Source organism: Myripristis murdjan, chromosome 4 (assembly GCF_902150065.1).
Source record: "Myripristis murdjan chromosome 4, fMyrMur1.1, whole genome shotgun sequence".
NCBI lineage: Eukaryota > Metazoa > Chordata > Actinopteri > Holocentriformes > Holocentridae > Myripristis > Myripristis murdjan.
The window spans coordinates 22,088-36,628 of record NC_043983.1 but is presented as its reverse complement, the minus strand read 5'-3'; the positions used below and the strand labels follow the sequence as shown (position 1 = coordinate 36,628).

Here is a 14,541-nt window from a genome sequence, read left to right as displayed (position 1 = left end):
CTTTCCGTGGAAACATTTTCTCAAACTCTGCATCTAGCTGCAAAGTATCAGATAATACAACAGTGATATTAAAAAGGGGAACTATGCCCATTTTCAAAATTCAGACATACACTAAAAAATTGACTGTGGTTTTTACAGTAACTTACTGGTAGCAATTGTCTAGCAAGTTGCTGTAATTATTTACAGTAGAGGTACTATACTTCTATTTACAGTATTTACAGTGTTTACTGTAAAACAAATAGCAATTACTGTGATTTCAGTTGTATTTACAGTATTGTATTTTCTGTAAAATGAATATCAGTTAAATACTGTGATTTCTACTGTATTTATCTGTAAAATAAATCTCAATTAAACGATCATTTTTACTGTATTCACAGTACTGTACAAATAAAAACAGCATTGTATATGGCAATACAGTGCTATTAACCCTATAAAGCCTGAACTATGAATTTTTTTCGAAATTGAACCCTTTATTTAGTCCTATAACAAAATGTGTGTGTGTATATATATATATATATATATATATATATTATATATATATATATATATATATATATATATATATAAAAATTCAAAAAATATGTTTTTACACAACCTTTCTGGTGTATGATATATGATATGTACTTGAAGTGCCAATGGTATGGTCCAGGGTGAACAGGGGAAGTGTTCAAAGGTATACAACAGTATTTTGGTGTTCAAGTATTGATTAAACTGAAAACGAAAAACGGAATTGAAAATGTGTATCATATATGATACGAATCGATTTATAGGGTTAACAGTAGGTAACAGTTAATCTGTAACTTCAGTTTCTCACTGTACAATTCAAATAATGTATCACCAAATCAACTCTTAGTAGAGTGACCTATATTAAAAAAATGTTTCAATTAGTTAACTACAGAAGACAAGAAAATTGTTAATTATTTATTTAAAACATTTCATGAACAGGAACAGTCAAAGATGCAGTTGGTGACATTTGTCAATATGCACTCATTCATATTTTGGAAGAGAAGGCTGTTACATCTTGATAGCCATCATTTTTATGTAAGTGCTCTGAATAAAAAAAAAAAAAAAATCCGTCATCTATAGCCACAGCTATCCTGTATAAAACTTGACCAGTCCATGTGTATGATTGGTCTTCCTGACTATGGGAAAAATGCCATGGATGTATAAAAATAAGGATATAAGGCCAAACAAAATAATACTTTGGGTTCTGGTTCCTTGTCATTTAAGGGCATGAGTAGGTAGGGAATTTATTTTATGTTATTTTTTATTTTATTTAGCATTTTAAGGATGGGTGGGGGGGGATTTATTTTATTTTATTTATTCATGGGAAGGATGGGTAGGTAGGGATTTTATTTTATTTTATTCTTTTTTTTCATTTTCGGAAACGATAATTACCGCATGTCACCAATTAATCGCCGGGCCGCAAATAGCCGTCTGGTTCTTTTAAACGCCTGGGGTCTACACCCATTTTGCGTTTTAAACACCCACCCGAATAACCGCCGGGGCGATTATTTGCATTATATTGAAACCCAAAATAAGGCTATTCACCTTATTTTTGCAGAGGTAAACAGTTAGCTGCACAACTGTGCGGCACTTCCGTTTTCTGTCAAAATAAGAGCTAGCTAACGTTAGAAAAAAGGGTGTACCATAATCTTAAATCGACTGACTAGCTCTTATTTTGACAGAAAATGGAAGTGTCAGAGGGAGCGACTCGCAGCGCAAGCGGGCTGCACTATGTTTGTATGTACAGATGTGTTTACCTTATGCCTTACAGAACTTTTGTACTAAAAAAATATGTTGGACAGTAAGTGTCATCACAATAATGGCCTGGTGCAGGTCTGTGTAAAAATAAATAAAGGCCTGCAGCGAATAGCCGCCTGGTTCTTTTAAACGCCTGGGGTCTAAGTTGATTTTGCGTAATAAACGCCCAGGCTATTAATTGGTGAAAAACGGTAATTCAATATTTGCATAAGTTACCACCTTTTTAACGGACGGAGCAGCATTGTTACTAGCAGAGGTAGGTGTCTCTGGCTCGCATCGCAGCGCTAGGTACCTGAAGTCAAATACACCCATCACGCCCACCGCCATAGAGCCAAGCTCCACAGTGGTGGAGAGGATGTCCAACGCCATGTCCATCCACGGATCCCCTTTTCATGTTTGCCTGCTGCACTTGCAAATCTACAGTGGCACTGTTTCACCTCTTTCACTACATCTGCGAAGGTTTTCTCTTGTAGTCGGATTATTTTCGCTGGTGGTTTGCAAGGACAAATCACATATCCCGTGCAGAAGTCCATTCTTTCCAGTCAGTGCTGTCGGTGGCGCGTGATTCCATGAAGTTATTTTCTGAAGTTACGCAAATAAGGCAAGTGCAACATAGATCAAAATAAAAGCCCCGCTTAACTTTTGACCAATGCCAACAAGGTAACACTCGGTCGCATAGTGCCTTTATTTTATTTTTTTATTTTATTTTTACACAGAGGCCAGTAAAATACCTGACTCGGGGGTAAATGGGACACTCGGTCGGGAACCGGAACCCAGAATTTTTTTTTGTCTGGCCTAATGGCGGACATACTGAGTCGGAAAAGTAACTAGTTCAGCATTATAAACAACACATGACCAAGCAAGAAAAAAGAAAACTGACATGAAAAATGCAGTCTTAAAAGGAACATTTGCATTAACACTGCACATTTTAAAGATCCCATGTGATGCTACTTTTTACCTGTAATTGTATCAGTCTTGGACACCTATAGAGTAGTTCTGCATGATTTGCAGCTCAAAAATCTCCTTATATTTATCATGGTGGTGTCCTCATTTCAGCCTCTGCCTGAAATGCTCTGTTTTTGCTGCTGTGCCCCTGCCTGCCCTTCTCTCACTCTCCCTCCACTTGACGTACGTCAAACCCAGAACTTGGTCATCCAGGATTTATGTTGGAGACCTGAAACTGAATAAGATAAACATAAATAATTACTTTAATTACAATTACTTTGTAGTGCACCATGTGTGTATTGATGACGGTCTAAGATAGTAATGTTGGTGTACCATGGTAGTTATTCCTTATAGGAAATGTGTTCATGGCTGTGGGAGCACTCATGCATAGGGATAGGTGTCAAAATCCAATTCCTAAGTTTTGTGTTTTCTTTTAGAAATGTGAATCCTTATTCTAATACCTGGATCCTGGTAGGTATATTTGTTTGTTTTTTGTCATGCTCCAAGTTAACAGCGGAGTAAGTTATAGTTACCTGCCAGGAACTGTCAGAAGGAATGCACTATGTCAGACATGCATGTTCCTATGTTACCCTGTTTATTTCATCGCAACCAGTGCCATGGCGGACACTGGTGGGAAATCCTAACACTCCACAGTGTGGCTTTACTATGTGAGGAAGTAGGGATGCAAACCGGTGGCCGTTTGACCGGTTGTTGACCGTTTGAACTTTAACCGAATAATCTTGTCGGTTAATTTTAAGGCCGAACGTGTCGTCGCCGACACAAATGTGCACGTCATATTGTAAATACCGTAACTTCAGTAAAGTTTGCTTTATTGAAAAAATTCCAACTGTTCCTGCAAGCTAAGAAGTTGCTCATTAACCCACATACAGTTTCATACGGTAAACATGGTGACGGGACACTCTGCCAGGCTTGGATTATTTCATCACGCTCAGAGCACAGCTCAGTAGAGACAGACAGAAGCGAACCAAGCTTATGGTGATGACGTATAGTTTTGTACAAAGTATGTCCTGCAAGTCTGCAAGAGTCATAAAACCACCAAGCAGACTCATCGAGGAATCTGGAGACAATATTTTTCACAAGGAGAGAGAGATTTCTTCTACACCACAGTAAGCAACATGCATAGATAGATAGATACACTATATTACCAAAAGTATTCGCTCACCTGCCTTTACTCATACTATGAACTGAAGTGCCATCCCATTCCTAACCCATAGAGTTCAATATGATGTCGGTCCACCTTTTGCAGCTATTACAGCTTCAACTCTTCTGGGAAGACTGTCCACAAGGTTGAGGAGAGTGTTTATAGGAATTTTTGACCATTCTTCCAAAAGCGCATTGGTGAGGTCACACACTGATGTTGGTCGAGAAGGCCTGGCTCTCAGTCTCCGCTCTAATTCATCCCAAAGGTGTTCTATCGGGTTCAGGTCAGGACTCTGTGCAGGCCAGTCAAGTTCATCCACACCAGACTCTGTCATCCATGTCTTTATGGACCTTGCTTTGTGCACTGGTGCACAGTCATGTTGGAAGAGGAAGGGGCCCGCTCCAAACTGTTCCCACAAGGTTGGGAGCATGGAATTGTCCAAAATGTTTTGGTATCCTGAAGCATTCAAAGTTCCTTTCACTGCAACTAAGGCCAAGCCCAGCTCCTGAAAAACAACCCCACACCATAATTCCTCCTCCACCAAATTTCACAGTCGGCACAACGCAGTCTGAAATGTACCGTTCTCCTGGCAACCTCCAAACCCAGACTCATCCATCAGATTGCCAGATGGAAAAGCGTGATTCATCACTCCAGAGAACGCGTCTCCACTGCTCTAGAGGCCAGTGGCGGCGTGCTTTACACCATTGCATCCGACGCTTTGCATTGCACTTGGTGATGTGTGGCTTGGCTGCAGCTGCTCGGCCATGGAAACCCATTCCATGAAGCTCTCTGCGTACTGTACTTGGGCTAATCTGAAGGTCACATGAAGTTTGTAGCTCTGTAGCAATTGACTGTGCAGAAAGTCGGCGACCTCTTTGCACTATGCGCTTCAGCATCCGCTGACCCCTCTCCGTCACTTTACGTGGCCTACCACTTGGTGGCTGAGTTGCTGTTGTTCCCAAACGCTTCCATTTCGTTATAATAGAGCTGACAGTTGACTGTGGAATATTTAGGAGCGAGGAAATTTCACGACTGGATTTGTTGCACAGGTGGCATCCTATGACAGTTCCACGCTGGAATTCACTGAGCTCCTGAGAGCGGCCCATTCTTTCACAAATGTCTTGTTTCACAGTCTGCATGCCTGAGTGCTTGATTTTATACACCTGTGGCCAGGCCAAGTGATTAGGACACCTGATTCTGATCATTTGAATGGGTGAGCGAATACTTTTGGTAATATAGTGTAGATAGGTATACTTTATTGATCCCAAACTGGGAAATTCCCAAATAAATTACATAATGTCCGTAGGATATCATGAGGGGACATCCGTGGTATAGAACGGACACGGTCGCGTTCTTGACTGTCTGTAAACTTTACAGACAGTCAAATAATATTCTCGGTTAACTGAAATAAACGGATTAATGAGGCCCGGTGGTCGACCAAGAAAATTCAACACCACACCCTTCCAAAAACGTTTTCTCACGCAACATGATGTAGGTTCTGTTGATAGCGTAAATTCAAACCACCCAGTTTGCCTGCCTGTGCATACAGGTGTTGTGCCGAAATGTGTCTCCCTGCCAGAATGTGTCTGCTAGTGCTGTTGTGGAAATACGCTTATAAATCTTGATATATTAGAAGTTTCCTCCCTGACTGCAAGATAAATGCTGGTTTTTAATCATCAATACATCTTTTTAACTGATCAACAGTTCGATACAAATACTAGGGTAAGTGTCCCTCTTAAGCCCACCAAATCTGCTTTTCAGACATTTTTAATATATACCGCCCCAATTTAAGTGAGAACAATTTAGTTAATATGATAGTCTAATGTCTCTGTGACAAAGTGGGTGAGAACCACACCATTTGTCCCTTTGCATTCTTTAAGTTAACATGCTTGTTAAGTATTTGTGGTAGCCAGTATTCCATCTTTGCTCTGTAATATGCAGACACATTCTATCCCGGGTTTGTTTGAGTTTGCATTATTTTGGATTACAGATCATACATCAACATTTCTGGATAAAAACCATACGTACACAAGTATTGTTAAAGTTAAATCACTTTATTGGTTCAATTAAATTCATTGTTCAGTCATGTGTTCTTTCAGATAAGTTCCTTTGAACTTCAAGGTGCATTTTAATACTCACCATGTGGTCCAGGGTCAAAGGAGGAAGTACTCCCATACTTCCTGCTTATATAATCTTACTGACATCATCAGTGAGGTCATCAGAGGATACCAACTATGGGGGTATTTGTTTGGGGAGTATGAACTAATTATGTGTTTTTCATATTGGGGTATGTATTGGAAGAGACAGATGTGTCTTGAAAGATAAGATGATTAGCCAGGATATGTCAGGGCGAAGAGAGTGATGATTCGGTGACTTTTCTGTTCCTAGATAAAATAGTGACCATACCTGCTTTTTGGTGCAATCCAGGTGGACTCCTGTTTTATGCTGGTAAGGCTGCAGAAAGCCTCGGTGGTGTGAGGGCCGTCGGAGAGAGCAGAGGCCAAGGGTGCAGCTGAGTGCACATTGTTATGTTACTTTAATTTTACCATGAGTTCAGTTTGCTTCAGTTAAGCTGCGTTAACTGTTGATTTCTTTTGATACTTTTGTAAATATCTTTTTTTTTGTAAAATATGCTTCTTGGTGACACTCTGCTGTGTAAATAAACACCTTTTTTTTGATACTGGGACCATGTCTTCTGAGTCTGCCTCCTACTAAAACCAGTCACTCTGGCCAGGCTTCCCACAGTCTCATTTGAAGTGTCAATCATTTATACCAATTTTTAATGTTTTTATTGTTTAATTTGTTAAAATATGTCAAAAGTCTGGCATGGGCTTAATGGGTTCTTAATGTACCCTTTAAGCCCAGGGGTGTTCCATATAAGCCCACTTCATGATTTGTTGATAAACATATATATATATTTAAAAATCTTAACAATCCAAACTTGTTCTGTTAAAATATGTAATCTCTTAGCTCTCAATAGCTATTTTCATTTTGTCTCTACTCCTTTCCTCTGGCCTGTAAGTGCCATTTGAAATAGGCGTGATCAGCCTTTTTGCTGTGTTGTCAACACAGAAAAAGCTAAACTTACAACATGTATTCTTTGGAATGTAGCCAAAAAACTATTACTACAAAATCAGAATTAGAATGGAAATTACTCTTCAATACTTCATCTTTCAATATGTGTTGTCATTTTGTCTGTATCTCTATCCTACATTGTACTGTTGGCATTTAGAATTCGCCAAAATTTCTGGTCTAGCCAGCTGGTGCAGATGTTTCTATCTGGATTTCTGAAAACCTAATGACTGTGAAAGAAAAACAGTTTCCTGGTTCAATACTAATATTTTAAGGATAATAAATGAGTCAATTTCAGTAAACAAACAAATAACTAAAAGTAAAGGGTTGAAAATTATGCTAATGGTAGGATAGACTGTAGGCCTATCCAGAATGAATTTAGTTATGCAATATGGTATTTAATTATCTGAATTATGAAGCTGATGGTGAGGTAGGTGATAGGTGAGGTCAAAGTTAGGCAGGAAAATGGTTCAAAAGTCAAAAGGGAGAAAATCTCCATTGAATCACAGTCAAGTGGGCTTAATGGGAGCAGGTGGGCTTAAAGGGAACATCAGTGAATTTCTGGTTAAAAGTCAGACTATTTTATGCTACATAAACATGACATTAAAAAACAGCTGCATGACATGAATCTATATATGCGTGTGTGTGTGTGTGTGTGTGTGTGTGTGTGTGTGTGTGTGTGTGTGTGTGTGTGTGTTGGGGCTGAGGTGCTAATTCATATATATTCATATGAGGTGCTAATTCATATATATATATATGTATATGTTTGGTTAGGGTATATGTATATGTTTGGTTAGGGTTAGGGTTAAATATAGCTACGAGGCAAAAACTGAATGACGCGTGGGTGATTCTCACGAAACTAGATTTTTGAGGTGTCATGAAGTATTTCAATGATAAAGGTAAATACTATCAAAATAAGAAGGGTACAATTATGAACATCTCTTCATGGTGTATTTTACTCATGTTTTCAAAAGACCACCAGAAATATATTTTTTTGTTTTTTTCATATTTATGGGTAAATTTCTCATTACCACAACATGTCATAATTAAATTTGGGTTCTTTGAGATGGAATTATTAGTAATTAAAATAGATAAAAACAAAAAACCTTCAGTGCATGTTATACTATAAACAGTTACATAAAAGAAACATATGGTGTTTGATGATCATTGGTAAATGTAGTGAAAATAATAAGGATTATAAATATGTCCAAGACCGATTTTTCTCATCTTCCGCAACAATTTTCAGTCATTGTTAAAGTCCTCAAGGAACTTTCTTTTTCAAGGAATTTTGTTGGAGGGGGCAGTATTTACAGTGACACTCAAGATGGCTACCAGGTTAGTAGCTTTTCATTTATCTCTTCAAATAAAAGTTTAAAGTTCGTTTGTCATAAAATCTACACAACTTTTTAGTTCTCATTACCGGAACGTGAGATTATGAGGTGTATTTTGTTACAGGCAAGCATCTGTTGAAAAAAGGGCATCCGCAAAAGAAAGGCTGGCAAAGCATAGGGAGAAAATATACAGCAATCCAGAGTTACTTGAGGAGTACAGAAGAAAAGAGAGAGAGGTTAGGGGACAGGGTGGTAATAGGGAAAAATTATAACTTTGATTTTATTGTTCAGACCAACCTTTGCACTCACACAGACACACAGACTGAAACTTACACACAGCAGAGATGGGCATGTGCACATGCACACGTGCGTGCACACACAAACACACACACTTGTTTACACACTGATGCTGAAAACCAAATGTATAGGAATGCACACAATCACACACACGCATGCACTTGCACGCCGAGACATAAATGCCTATTTGTGAGTGACCATGCACTCACACACTCAGGTACCCAGTGTAGTCTATCTAAATGACCTGTCATATTTACTGTATGTGTGCTTAATGCATTTCACCTTTCATTATTTTTCCTTTTCAGGTATAGGAAACGTAAAGAAAATGGTAAAATAAAGACCACTCAGGATCTCACAAAAAGACAGCATGATAGGAAGAAAAAGCAATGGAGGAAAAATTCTGCAAGATATTATAGGGGAAAAAAGCAGGAGAAAGCAATTCTTGACCTAACCCCAGGATCTTCAGTAAATGAAGGAGAAGAATACTTTTCAAATGAAGAAACTAACAGACAGGAACTGGATGCAAACAAAGAGAATTTGAACAGAACACCTGCAGATGAAAATTTGGACCTGACAGGGCCAATGGAGACATCCACCCCCCAGAGAACATGGCCAGCAGTTAAAAGGAGAGAACGCTCATCAAAACTTGTAAGCAAATTAAGAGCAAAGTTGAAGCTGAAGAGAGACTTGAGGCGAAGGCAGTGCAACTCCTAAAACTAAACAGGAAATTCAAAACGCTGGAGGCTAGACAAACAGAAGCAAGAAGACAAAGGATGCCAGCAAAAAATCAGAGAGTCAGGGGGAGGAAAGCTTCCAAGGGGCTGCCACCAAACAGCAAGTGGAAGCAACTGGCCAAGGTAGTTAGCTTTTTCCTCCACCAAGATGACGTTTCATCCGTCATTAATGGCAAGGCCGGGGAGATCCGACGCAAAGGACAAATATACCGAAAAAAAGCGCTGAGAGACACAATGGCAAATCTCCATCGAAGATTCTGTGCAGAACACCCTGAAAAAAATGTGTCCAAAGCTCAGTTCTTCAGATTGAGGCCATTTTGGATAGTTAGGCCTAAAGTTAAGGACAGAGAAACACGTGGTTGCAAAATGCAGGACAACTTTCGCCTTAAAGTAGTGAGGTTAAAAGAGCTGGGAGTCATCGAAGCATCAAGTGTAGAAGATCTTGTGAAGTCCAGTGTGTGTGACATTGACAACATGTCCTGCATGTATGGCAGATGTCAGAAATGCAACAAAAAGGCTTTTCCCATGTACTTAGATCCACTCACACAAGGAAACATTGTTATGTGGACAGAATGGATTATAAGATCGGTCCCTTCAACAAAGTCCCTCAAGGATGGAGCTACAGAAGAAATGAAAGAGACAAGAAAAGCCTTCCTTGAAAAGCGTACCTCATCCATTGAGCGATTGTTGGCCCTAACAGCAGAACATCTTCCAGTTTTCACAATTCACATGTTCAACATTAAGCACCAATATCTGATACTGAAAGCAATGAAAGACACCCTAACAGATGACGCTGCTGCTGTACATGTGGATTACAGTGAAAATTACACCTGCAAATATGCCAGTGAAATTAAGGAGACCCATTTTTTGGGGAACGAGCAGGTAACGATCCACACTGGGGTACTGTATCTGAGTAGGGGCAGAGTGGAAGCTTTTGCTTCCCTCTCAAGCTGTCCATAGCACGATGCAGTGGCAACATGGGCTCATCTTGACCCAGTGCTGAAGAACATATGAGAAAAACATCCTGAAGTTCGCACAATACATCTCATTTCTGATGGCCCAACTTCCCAGTATAGGAACAAGAACGCTTTCTACCTGGCCTCCACTGTACCGTTCCTTCATGGATTTAAATGGGTGACCTGGAACTACACTGAGGCATCGCATGGCAAAGGTGCACCAGATGGTGTAGGTGGGACACTGAAGAATTTGGCAGACAGAATTGTTGCCTATGGAACCAGTATCCCTGATGCAGATACTCTGTATGAACAGCTTCAGAGCAACTCATCAGTGACTCTGTACAAAATATCAGGAGAAAATTAAGGCTGGCTGTGAATTGGTTCCCCCAAACCTGAAATCGGTTCCTGGGACGCTGAAAATTCATCAAGTGAGTCAGCATTTATAATTAATTGAATTGTAGTTAAACAACTTAAATGATTATATGCCACTTCAAAGGTGAAACAAAGTTAATAAAATTTAAATAAGATACAGTTTATAGATAGAGTATCTCAAATAATCTCACAAAACAATGTCTGTTACTGATGGCTAATGCTAAAATCTATCTTTTTCCTCACAGCTGACATCCACAAAACCAGGAGCATTTTCCACACGGGAGGTGTCGTGCTTTTGTGGACAAAATTGTGAGTGCTTTTCACCAAACTACCACGTGCTCTCTGCTACGGAGGAGGGAGGAGTGGAAAACCTTGACAGCGCCGAGGCAATAGTGGTTGGATGGTGGGTGCTAGTCGAGTATTATGGTGACTTGTATCCTGGTACAGTCTCACAGGTGAATTTAATTTTAAGATTTCTCTATCTAAATACATCACCAGTTACAATATAGCACTGTTTTGAAGAAATTTGCAGACTATAAAATCTTTCTTAAAACAAAACAGATTGCTCAAGGGCAGTACGAAGTGGATACAATGACGTGTGCAGGTGAAAACCGCTTCTACGTCCCAAGTTTCAGATATGAGGGGGACAGAGTGTGGTACTACCGCCAGGATATGCGGGACGTAATACCAGAACTACTTCCTGTGACCTCCACACAAAAAAACGCAAATGAATGACATGTAGTGGTAATGGTTGAAATTGGTAGAATTCTCCTTTAAATTTTTTTTTTTTTTTTTTTTTGACCAACTCTGTCATGAATTGAGTTGTTGCTATTCAAGATCATATGAAATTATTCTTGGAAAAAGGTTGAGTGCTTGATAAAATGTTGTTCAAATGCTGAACAAAGAATAAGTGATGATATGTTACAGCTAAATGTTCTTATTGGTTTGTGTCATTCCTGTTGTTGACAAACAATAATATAGGGTGGTGGATAGAATGTCAGGATCAAATGTTTTTAGTTAAAATTTTTAGATTAAAATGATTTTCTGGAACATATAATGTTATATTGCTAATTCTCAGGAACATATGATTTCATATTACTGTTGAATAAATACTGCTGTTCAGTTATTGATGATCGATGTTTAAGCTTTCTTAGTGCTTCAGTGTCATGATTGTTTATGAGCTAGTGATTATATTGTAGCCTACACGCTTGTTAATACAAGACATGGTTCGGTGATATAAATGAAAGAAAATAAATAAATAAATCAACAATTGTTTATGAAATAAACATTGTGTTACAAATCGTGTGTTTTTTTTAATGTATAAAATAAAGTTGGGCATGAGAAACCTCTGTCAACAGTGAATGTCTGGACTTAATCTCATTTCCGAAATACTGATTATCATTTCCGAAATGTCACTCTCATTATCGCAACAGCTATTTTTTCTACAAAATTCGTAATTATGAGATAATATTTTGTTTGAAAATGTATAATCTTATCCAACAGTACTTATCTAAGGTCTGCTTCATAAAAAATGTGTTTGTTATTTTTTAGTAAAATGATAAAATAAAAAAAAGGTTGTAAATTATGAGGTATGTTTCGGTATTGAGAAAAAAAGGATATTATGAAAAATATAAAATAAAAGATTATCTCTCCAAAGTTATATATAGCTTTCAGCATGATTAATATAAATCTAGAAATATTATTAAATTTAGAAATAGCCAAAAATACACATTTTGAACCTTATATTTGAGATAATGTCATGTTGCGGTAATGATAATTGTTTATGGTCTTCATCTCAAAAATGTAAATAAATACTTAGAAAATATTTACAAAATCTTTGAAAAATGTTTATGTTAAGTTCAGACCTTAATCTCATGTGTGGATAGAAAATTATGTCCAAAATGGCATTTTAAAATTTTTGTTGTATGACACCTTTTAAATCTGAATTTCGTGAGAATCACCCACACATGAATCCCCTCACAAAGTAATTAAATAGTTGAGTTCCCATAAGACTGAGTTATAAGCATGATTTCAGTTCCTATAGCTCTAGCTGTTCTGCCTCTGACAAAAACAGTGTTTTCAGTGGAGACCTGCCAAAAATGAAACCATGCAGACTAGTTTCTAGGGGTGCTCCATCACGGGTACCTCACAATTCGATTCGATTTTGATTATGGGAACTTCGATTTTTTGATTATAGCGATTGTCGATTCGATGCAATTATTGGTGCCACAATTCTTCGATTATTGTGATTTTTACAGCTATTTTCCATGCAAGACTGATTTTGTGTTAATCTGTGGCTAGCTTTGTAAATAAATAGCCCATAAATTAACTCATGTCACTCTCAAAATAAAGTTTTTTGAACATTTGACTAGGAATTATTTTTCAAAGACACAAAATATTTTCAGATTTTCAAAGACACAAAATATTTTGACTATGTAATCTGGAAGTAGCTCCCAACATTGCCATGGAGCACAATCCCATCTAGGGGCCAGTGAAAGAATTGCATAAGCCAGTTCCATCATAACAAAGAGAACTCAAAATTTGGTCCAGTACACCATTGACTATAATTTCTGTACAGATAAGTATGACTCCCCTGGACCTAATAAGACACTTTCGTAAGGTCATTAATTCACGTAAACAACAAGATAATTATGTATCTCCATCAACTTTTATTAAATGGAAGTCTCGTGACTAGTTTAAACTTTGAATCAAGTCTGTAACTCAAACGGTGACCGAGCAGTGACACCTCAAACGGGTGGGTTTTCTGGATTTCTCCATTTGATTGAATGAGGATTTCTCTGTCTGCCTGCATTTTGGTGTGATCACACCACAGCTGCCAGTACTCAAGTCAGTCACACACTAGGACGTCCTCTGCCTTTCAAAATAAAAGCCCAAAACTCTTTCAAAATAAAAGCACCGAAAATACCCTTAACACTGGCACAAATGGATGAATTGTCTGCACTTTGACACACACGCCGTCCCCGACGTGCACGGGGGCAACGCCCAACGCTGCTTGCAGCTTTAATTGGAAAAATACTTTTTATATGGACAAAATCTTGTTTGAATAAAAAAGCCACTGGCCGGCATCAGGCAAGCTGGCCACGGCACCAGTTGGCATCAGGCGAGCTGGCCGGCATTAGGCGGGCCGGCTGCAGCACCGGCCGGTGCCGCACCCACCCGGTCAGGTCTGCCGGATCTTACAGGTGAGCGGCGTACACATACTGCTTACTGCACATACTGCATACTTGTTCATATGCGGTTGCAGCAGCACAACGGACAATGACACAGACAACATGGTTGATTATTGACTGCGCAATGCGGCCATTCGCCGGTAATCGCGGCATCAGGCGAGCCTACCTACTGGTTTACATATACAGTACAGGCCAAAAGTTTGGACACACCTTCTCATTCAATGCGTTTTCTTTATTTTCATGACTATTTACATTGTAGATTCTAACTGAAGGAATCAAAACTATGAATGAACACGTGGAGTTATGTACTTAACAAAAAAAGATGAAATAACTGAAAATATGTTTTATATTCTAGTTTCTTCAAAATAGCCACCCTTTGCTCTGATTACTGCTTTGCACACTCTTGGCATTCTCTCGATGAGCTTCAAGAGGTAGTCACCTGAAATGGTTTTCCAACAGTCTTGAAGGAGTTCCCAGAGGTGTTTAGCACTTGTTGGCCCCTTTGCCTTCACTCTGCGGTCCAGCTCACCCCAAACCATCTCGATTGGGTTCAGGTCTGGTGACTGTGGAGGCCAGGTCATCTGCCGCAGCACTCCATCACTCTCCTTCTTGGTCAAATAGCCCTTACACAGCCTGGAGGTGTGTTTGGAGTCATTGTCCTGTTGAAAAATAAATGATCGTCCAACTAAACGCAAACCGGATGGGATGGCATGTCGC

At 38.9% G+C, this 14,541-nt stretch overlaps 2 protein-coding genes across 2 annotated transcripts in view; both read left to right on the top strand.

Annotated features, from left to right (window-relative positions):
* hykk.2 (hydroxylysine kinase, tandem duplicate 2) overlaps positions 1-14,541 on the top strand; it is a 40,534-nt gene that overhangs the window by 6,967 nt on the left and 19,026 nt on the right. The gene's annotated exons all lie outside the window — the stretch shown is intronic.
* On the top strand, positions 9,264-12,011 carry LOC115358209 (uncharacterized). Its single transcript, XM_030050085.1, has 3 exons — positions 9,264-10,689; positions 10,879-11,088; positions 11,195-12,011. Exon 1 carries the CDS (start codon positions 9,345-9,347, stop codon positions 10,263-10,265), a length of 921 nt encoding a protein of 306 aa, XP_029905945.1. The 5' UTR covers positions 9,264-9,344; the 3' UTR covers positions 10,266-10,689; positions 10,879-11,088; positions 11,195-12,011.

Bases quoted from the DNA above. Each gene is read 5' to 3' on its own strand.
- LOC115358209 (XM_030050085.1), top strand. From the start codon at position 9,345: ATGCCAGCAAAAAATCAGAGAGTCAGGGGGAGGAAAGCTTCCAAGGGG.